The sequence below is a fragment of the Ictidomys tridecemlineatus genome, chromosome 14 (genome assembly GCF_052094955.1).
Source record: "Ictidomys tridecemlineatus isolate mIctTri1 chromosome 14, mIctTri1.hap1, whole genome shotgun sequence".
In the NCBI taxonomy this organism is placed as follows: domain Eukaryota; kingdom Metazoa; phylum Chordata; class Mammalia; order Rodentia; family Sciuridae; genus Ictidomys; species Ictidomys tridecemlineatus.
The window spans coordinates 69,188,545-69,197,441 of NC_135490.1; the positions used below are offsets into that span (position 1 = coordinate 69,188,545).

At 44.1% G+C, this 8,897-nt stretch overlaps 1 protein-coding gene and 2 non-coding genes across 3 annotated transcripts; 2 read left to right on the forward strand and 1 right to left on the reverse strand.

Annotated features, from left to right (window-relative positions):
- Positions 1 to 215: 215 nt before the first annotated feature.
- Trnav-cac (transfer RNA valine (anticodon CAC)) lies at positions 216 to 288 on the reverse strand. Its single transcript has one exon. It is a non-coding gene; the product is annotated as a tRNA-Val (tRNA).
- An 805-nt stretch (positions 289 to 1,093) lies between these two features.
- LOC101961642 (splicing factor, proline- and glutamine-rich-like) lies at positions 1,094 to 8,897 on the forward strand. The gene is given in 5 exon segments (XM_040269634.2): positions 1,094 to 1,178; positions 3,554 to 3,721; positions 3,724 to 5,223; positions 6,556 to 6,860; positions 8,437 to 8,897. Coding segments are annotated over 5 exon segments (2,232 nt in total). The 3' UTR covers positions 8,611 to 8,897.
- Positions 7,775 to 7,847, forward strand: Trnaa-ugc (transfer RNA alanine (anticodon UGC)). The gene has a single exon. It is a non-coding gene; the product is annotated as a tRNA-Ala (tRNA).

Here is an 8,897-nt window from a genome sequence, read left to right on the forward strand (position 1 = left end):
TCCAGGGCACTTCTTCCCTCCATACTTTATCTCTCTCTACTACCCTGGGGCCACTGCCCTCAGCATGACACACTGGAACAAGTGTCAAATTCTATAAGAAGTTATATTAAGATATAAAAAGAAGCAAAAAGCAACTGTTATGTAAACTCTCACTTCAATGAAGAAAAGAAGGCTAGAAGGAAAGATGGTGATGAAATTGTTTTGAGTTCTTTTTTTGGTGGTGCTGGGGATTGAACCCAAGGCCTTATGCATGTGAGGCAAGCACTCTACCAACTGAGCTACACCCCCAGCCCTATGTTCTGGGATAACTTTTTTTTCCTGTTTTCTTAATTTTCTGAAATATGGTTATATTAGTGAGAGAGATTTACCTTTTTGATTAATTTCAAGATTCTTTCTCAAACCTGAGAGACATCTGACAACTCACATGGTCACTCTATAATATGAAGTAAGCTTTTCGAGTTACTACTTATCAATTGCTTAATAATTGCTTGATATACATAATAAAAATACAATCCCTTGTGGGTGGAGGACAGGGAAGAATGAAGGAATTTGGTTTGTTTTGGGGGGTGGGCTGTGGGGATGGGAAGGGCAGTAGAATGAGACAGACATTATTACCCTATATACATGTATGATTATACTACTGGAGTGACTCTGCACCATGTACAGCCAGAGGAAGGAGAAGTTGTGCTCCATTTGTGTTCAACATATCAAAATGTATGCTACTGTCATGTATAACTAGTTAGAACAAATTTTAAAAAAGAAAAAAATATATAAAATATGTAAAATCTTGAATCCCCATAAAAACTCACCAAAGCAACTATTATGTCCTTTTTAGAGACTGAGGTTTAGAGAGAGCTCGTGATCTTTCCAAGACCACACTGTGGAATTAAGATTTACAATTGCCTAGTTCATGGGACTTCAAATTGCCCTCTCAGAAAAATCCACATTGCCTGCACTTCTGTGGGCTGCATTCACTCACATCCTCTCAATTTATCAGTGGACTGCCATCATTCAATCATCATCCAATTGGTAGAAACAATTATTATTTCTATTTTCAGGGTACCCAGAAATTTTGTTACTGTATCAAGTTCACATGAAGAGTGTCAAACATTGCCAGAATCTACAGCCTCTGACTGTGCTCCTGGGCCCAGCTTCTAACTCGGACTCATTATTAGCAGGTGTGCTCGCCTGGCTCCAGCGTGGCCCCACTGAGTTCCTGGATCCATGCTCTTGCTGAGTCCTCTGTGGTGGTACATCAGGGTTGTTCTATGTTACCAGAGGAACACAGCAGAGACGGTGAACTGTCACAGTTGAGACAAAGTCACAAAAGGCATCATGGTTTCCATGGTTACTTGCTCACTGAACTTGAATCACTTAAGGTAGGGGAAACCAATAGTATGTTGTGAGAAGAAATATGTAAGCAATTCGTGCAGAGGTCTACAGTGCTAAGGAACTGAGACCACCAGCTGCCAGCTAAGCTAAGTGATCTTAGAAGCAATTCCTTCAGTCCAAACAAGCTGCAGATGCCCATCATGCCAATGACATCTTGAAGGCAAACAACCTCTTGGGAGACACTGAGTCAGACCCATCCCACTAAGTAACTTTTAGATTCCTAATCTTTAGACTGTGTGAAGATAAGTATTTGGAGTTTTTTAAGTCACTACGTTTTAAGGGTAATTTGTCATGTAGCAATAAATGTCACTGCTGAAAAATTGTTATATTTTCATATTTGGGTTGAAAAGATAATTTTGTAAATTCAAGCAGATTTTTTTTTTTCATCCTACGATGTTAGTTTGTATCTAGAATGTTCATTCCCCAAGGCCTCATGTGTTGAAGACTTGGTAGCCAGCTGGTGCTAATATTGAGAGGTGGTGGAACATTTAGGGAGTGGGGTCTAGATGAAAGAGGGCAGGACTATGAAGGGTATATTTTGTCCCTGGACCCTTGCTCTTTCACTACTTCCTGGCTGCCATGAAGTGAGCAACTTTGCTCCACCATACCTTCTACCATGATGCACTGCCTCACTTCAGGCTCAAATAACAAAGCCAAGTGGCCAGAGACAGAAACCTCAGAAACTGTGAGCCAAAATAAACCTTTCCTCTTTTAAGTCGTTTATGTCAGGTGTTTTGTCCTGGTGATGGGAAGCTGCCACAACTTGCCTTTATTCTTACTTCTGTTCTTCCACCATAAGCCCATAAATTCATTTTATTTATTATCTAATTCCTTAGTTTAGACACTTATCTACTCAATACCTGTACATATTATAGAGAACTTAGCTATAAACACAATATTCAAAAATTTTATTAAATAGCCAGGCCCAGAGGTACACAGCTAATAATCTCAACTAATAATCTCAAGGCAGAGGGATTGCAAATTAGAGGCCAGCCTGGACAACACAGCCAGATCCTGCCTCAAAATAAAAAAAAAACTTTAAAAATAAAAGAGCTTCGCTGGGTGCCAGGGCACACACCTGTAATCCCAGCGGCTTGGGAGGCTGAGACAGGAGGATTGATTGTGAGTTCAAAGCCAGCCTCAGCAATACCGAGGCACTAAGCAACTTGTGAGACTCTGTCTCTAAATAAAATACAAAATGAGGCTGGGGATATGTGGCTCAGTGGTCAGGTGCCCCTGAGTTCAATCCCTAGTAACCCCCCCCCCCCAAAAAAAAAAAAAAAAGCGTAGGGATGTAGTTCAGTGGTAGAGCACTTTCCTAGCAATGCACAAGGTCCCGAGTTCAACCCAGGACCCTCAGTGGAAACAAACTAATGCATAGACCATTAGACCATATTGTCCCTCCAGTAGAACTTGCTTCACCTTATTCCTTAGTCCAAACATCACATGCCTTACGTCACCAAAACGCCTCTAGTGTGCACGAAGAATTTCATCTTACTAGGGAACAGGTCGGGACCATAGACAATGTCCCCAATGTGTTATTCCCCGCCTGGTCTTCAACTGGGGTAAACCCTCAGGAGCTTAAATCACATTTGGCAGAGGGATGTTACCCTTTAGAAGTCAATGGCGTGCACTTGCATCTATCAACACCTACTCTCGGTTCATTTCTGCTATGGCACAAATTGGAAAAAGTGCGATCCATGTGATTAGTCATTGCCTGGCCGCTGTGGAGTCAGAGGGAAACCCCAGGACTTCAAAACCGAGGCCTGTGTCATCCGCCATTTTTTTTTGGTGGTGGTGGTGGTGGTGGTGCTTACGGAGGATTGAACTCAGGGGCCATATCCCCAGCCTGATTTTGTATTTTATTTAGAGACAAGGTCTCACAAGTTGCTCAGCGGCTTGCAAAACTGCTGAGGCTGGCTTTGAACTCGCGATCCTCGGGTCTCAGTCTCCCGAGCTGCCATCTTGTGCGGAGCCAGGTAGCCTTCACACGCCGGTAGCGTCTTCCTCGCTTCTGCCGGGACCACCCCTTGGCCGCAGGCGTGTCTCGTGATTGGTTCCGGAGTCGCGGCGGTGCCGGTGGCGGTATCCACGATTTCCGCTTTCCGCTAGCCCTAGCCGGCCAGGGCTTCCAGCAGAACCGCGACCTCAGGAGCCTGAGCCCGAGCTCGGCCGGGCCGCCCAGGCTGTCCTAAGCCCTTGATCCTGCCGCCGCCCTCGCACCAGCAGCAGCCGCCACAGCGGCCACAGCGGCCACAGCGGCCTCAGCCGCCGCCGCCGCTGCAGGATTCCTCCGAGCCGGTGGTCCCTCAGAGGCCAGGCCCGCTACCATGGTAGGCACTGCGCCGCCGGCTTCCGGCTCGGACCCGTCCGCCACTCCGCCCCCGACCCCGCCGCCCCCAGTCACCTCGGCCCCGCCAGGGGCGCCTCCGTCCGCGCAGCCGACTAGCGACGTCCCCACCACTTCCGGGCCGCCTCCACCCGCGCACAGCCTGGACTCAGGACCTAAGCAGGGCCCAGGCTCCAAAGGCCCCATAGGCGGCCAGCAGCCTGGAGAGCTGAAGCCTGGCGTCTGCGGGGACCTGAACGCTCCTGGTGGCCACTCCCAGCCACTGCAGGAAGGAGGCGGGGAGCCTTACCACCAGGAGCCCCGCCAGGGTCCCTCGCCCGGCGGCCACAGCGAGGAGAAGATGACTCTCCTGAGGAGGCCTGGAGAGAAAACTTACACACAGCGTTGTCAGTTGTTTGTTGGGAAACTACCTTATGGTGTCACAGAGGATGAATTAAAAAGACTATTTGCAAAATACGGAGAACCTAGAAACATTTTTGTCCATCAATACAAAGGATTTGGACTTATTAGACTTGAAACTAAAGCCTTGGCTCAGCTTGCCAAAGCTGAACTTGATGGTACGTGGGTGAGAGGCAGTAAGATTCAGATTCGCTTCGCCAGACGTTATAATGCCTTCTCTGTTCGTAACCTTTCACCTTATGTTACCAATGAACTGTTGGAAGAAGCTTTTAGCCAGTTTGGTCCCGTTGAAAGAGCTGTCGTAATTGTGGATGGTCGTGGAAGATCTACAGGGAAAGGCATTGTTGAATTTGGAACTCTCAAAGCCAAAATGAAAGCATACCATCGGTGCTCTCAAGGTGTTTTCCTGCTGACGACGACTCCTCGTCCAGTTATTGTGGAACCTCTTGAACAATTCAATGATGAAGATGGTTATCCTGAAAAATTGGCCGAGAGGAATTCAAAGTATCAAAAGGAGAGAAAAAAGCCACCTCGTTTTGCTGAGTATGGCACATTTGAGTATGAATATTCTCAGAGGTGGAAGTTCTTGTATGCAATGGAAAAAGAGCAAAGGGTACAAGTTGAAAAAAACATAAACGATGCAAAAAGACAGTTGGAAAGAGAAATAGAAGATGCCTACCAGGCAAATCTTTTGTGCCAAGGTCTGATGACACAGCCAGGAGAAATAAGAGGTGGGGAAGAACTTCACGATCAAATGCAACGGAGACAAGAGGAGGAACAGCATAGCAGAGAGGAAGAGATGATCTACCAATGTGAAATGGAAGAAATGAGACACCAAGGAGAAGAAAGTTATAGCCAGATGGACTACGAGGATCCAAGTGAAAGAGACTTGAGAACAGGTCAGGGAGGAGCCACCAACATGGAAGCTCACTATGGTTCAGGAGGCCAGAAATGTTCACCTGTAGGTGGTGGCAGCGGAGGCAGCGGCATAGGTTATGAAGCTAATCCTGGAGTTCCACCAGCAACCATGAGTGATTCCATGATGGGAAGCCACAGGTGTACTGAGACCTTTGGGCAGGCAGGTGAGGGGCCTGAGTGTGGACAGGGTCCTAGAGGAACGGGCCCTGGGACTCCAGCAGAATATGGTAGAGGGAGAGAAGAGTATGAAGGCCCAAACCTAAAAACTCCGATTTTAGATGTGATATCTAGGCTTACATTCCAGTTTGGTTTTGTCTTTTCTTGTTTAGATACTACTTTTAAATTCTTGCATTTTAGTAAGAAAGCTCCCTTTTTATGGATGTTAACAGTTTATTGACTTAATATTTGTACATGGTCTGTTTGGGCAGGTAAAATTATGTAATGCAGTGTTTGAAATAGGAGGAAAAAGTTTTTTTAACTTCCTTTTTCTTTTCTCTTATTTTTTACTATGTGATGTCCCCCAAGTTAATGGCAGTGTACCTTGTGCCACTGAATTTCCAAAGTATACCAATTTTTTTTTTCTGTGCGTCAAATAAATAGAAAAATAGTTTGCCATTCATGCTTCTGTGCATGATAAGGTAAGTATTCCATTTTGGAAGCATGAGAGTGTTGAGGCCTTTGAATGACAGGCATATGCCATTTCTGGGAAATGTAAATGGGGGCTAAATTTGGTTTCTACAGGTAACTGCCCCTTTGTTTTAAAAAGAAGAAATTCAGATTGAAGTAGTTCACAGTTTGCTTGGCATTATAGGAAGCAAGCTCGTGCTAAGTATTTTTAAATGGTTATGTAAGCAAAGCTGAACTGTAAATCTACATTTAGGAATATATATTAAATTATGGAATGGGTGTGAAAATTGGTCAGGGAGAAGGTGGGTTTGGTTAATGGATCTGTTATGGCCCTATGGTCTATCCTTTCCTTGAAAGTTTTTGAGAAAAGTAGAAAGATCATTTTGTTGCATTTCTCCTATTCTTGCTTTTAAAAGAACAACAAATCCCAAGCCCTACAAATGGCTTGTTTTGAACTTTTACATTTGAATTAAAGATTGTTAAACATTAGGAGTGGGAGAATTTAAAACAGATTATGGTCTGGCTTAAGCCAGTTCTTTCAACACTTCTGTGCTTCCTATCAGGAATGCTATATAATACCAAGGACAAGCAATAGTAGAATTTGCCTATAGAACACTAAAGATTCAACTTCAAAAACAAAAAGGGTGGATACTACCCATCCCCATAGAACCAATTACATCATGCTCTTTTTACCTTAAGTTTTTAAAATTGTAATGAGCAGGGCTGCACCACATGTGGCCAAGAGGCATCCAATCTCTGGCCCTGTTTGTTTAGCAGGAACAGTATGATGGAAGGCTTGCAATCAGGGAAATGGAATGTGCTGGATCCAGTAATAAGGTGGGTAAGAGATAATGTTTGTGTCTTTCCAGAAGGTGCTGAGACAGTGACTTGGGGATCTGAGAAAGCGGTGTGTCATGATGGATCCATTAGTGGGACTCAAACCCCAGTTGAAACGATTGCAGGTCACTCCACAAGTGGTGGTGCTGCACAAATCACTACCTCCCATGTCCACAAGAGAAAAAGGTACAGGAAAAAGAAGCGAATTCCATGTCTCCCAACTTGGACTCAGATGGAGGGGCTGATAAGGGAATCTCGGAATATGATTGAGAGTCAAGGAAACTCTGTGACGCCAGCTACCATGTTTATGACAATGCTGGCCATTGTGAGTTGCCAGGTACGTATGGTGGCAGGAGAGACTTACTAGACATATTTTCCAGACCCTCCTGTTACTAATCCTACCTCCTTGGTAGGAGGGTCTATTCCAGTGTTCACAAATCACTCTGCCATGGTGAGTGGTCAATCTGACTGCCATCTTACTCCCTCTCATTACTTTAATTATACTTATTTTGGGTACAGTGCTGAGGCCCCTATTTACCTGTCTATTTGCCAGAAAACTGGGTGCTTACAAGTGTCCGAGAAAAATAAGACATCTTTGTTGCCAATATTTCTGGTCCTTTGGAAGATATATACAAACCATCATTAAAGTAGCGTTTTCTAAATCCACTTGTGAGAACCTTGCCAAACACCCTCCAATTCCTTATTGCCTTAATTCCACCACCTTAGAACTAGGGTTTTTCCCCCAATGGCTTGATTGTGCTAATCTAGTCCCTGTGAGACATAATATTTCCCAGACTGAGTCATATGTCCTGGACTGGTCTCTTAGGCTTGATCCAGCGCATCCTCATTATGAGTTCATGCCTCCTGGAGGGCTTGTTAGTAATATTTAGACCACAAGTTCAGGAGGCACACAGAGAGACTTATGTCATCTTTTGGCTGCTTTGGATTTTTGTCAGCATCTCTAGTCAATCATTAACAGATCTAGCCAGTGGTTGTACCATTAGCCAATGATATGGTTTTCATGTGTGTACAGTCTATGTATTATTAACAGGAAATGTTAAAATCACCAAAATAGACAGGAAACATTCTGTGCAGTGTACTAATTATAATCTCACTATTTGTGTAACTAGGCATAACAAAGATCAAGATACTCTGGTTTTATACCAGCCTTCCTTTCTTATGCTTCCCACTGACATTGCTGGTGACTGGTATCCAGATGCAGGGCTGCAAGTTCTTCAAGAATTTCATAATGGGGATATAGCTCAGTCGGTAGAGTGCTTGCCTTGCATGCACAAGGCCTGGGGTTCAATCCCCAGTACCACCACAAACAAACAAACAAAAACTTCTTAATTGGTTAACTCAGTCATGTTGTGCAGCAGGACTTATAATCTTTGGTATCATTATCCCAATTACCATAATTACTTCTGCAATCACTGCCTCTGTCACCTGGTGGGGGCATCCAGATGGCCCATTTTGTCAACAATTGAGCTCTCCAAAGTCAGGAGGCAATTGATAATAAACTTGAAGCTAAGTTGAATGCCTTAGAGGCTACTGTAGTGGGCGTGGGTGATCAGATACAAAGTCTTAATGTAAGCAACAATTAAGATGCCAGGTCACTTATCAGTTTATTTGTGTTACACCTTTTTCCATTTCCCAGTGGGATTGGGAAAAGTTAAAGATGCATCTGTTTGAAATTTGGAATCATGACAGTGTTAGTTTAGGTCTTTTGCAGCTGCACCACTACATTCAAGTGATACACGAAAGCTAGATTTCCATGTTATCTCCTACTAGTTTTGCAGAAAAGCTGTTGGATGACTTAAATGGTTTCAATCCTTGGAATATGCTAGAACATACTACATAGTATTTCATAGGACTTGTTTTCTTGCTCTTAATTCTGTGTTATTTTCTCACAGTCAGCTGCAAAGTCGTTGGATCCCAGTTCCAATTCAGAAGATATACATCGGTTTTGGTTGAAAAATAAAGAAGAGGAAGATGAGGACTCGAGTGAATATGCCCCAGATGATCCTGCTGTGTTGGCAAAAGCCAAGCCTGGGGAACATTCCTTGCCAGAAGATGAGAATACATGAATAGCCTTGACACTCAGCTCTGATGCCAACAGTTAGCAGATGTTCCAGTATAATGGGTTTTCTGGGTACAGCAGGATAGCTGTACCCAGAGATGTTCTGAATACTGTAACTTTTTAGTGCACAAAGAAGCCTGTTGATAACTCACAGGCCTTGAAAAATTTGCAGAGCTTCTGTAGTTAAACTTCCTGAACGTGAAACTCTGTGTAATAAACATGTGGAGCTAGTTCTGGCCCACTGTTCCTCCATCAGAGGCCAGTGTCCCACCTGGCCCCAGCTTTACTTAAAAA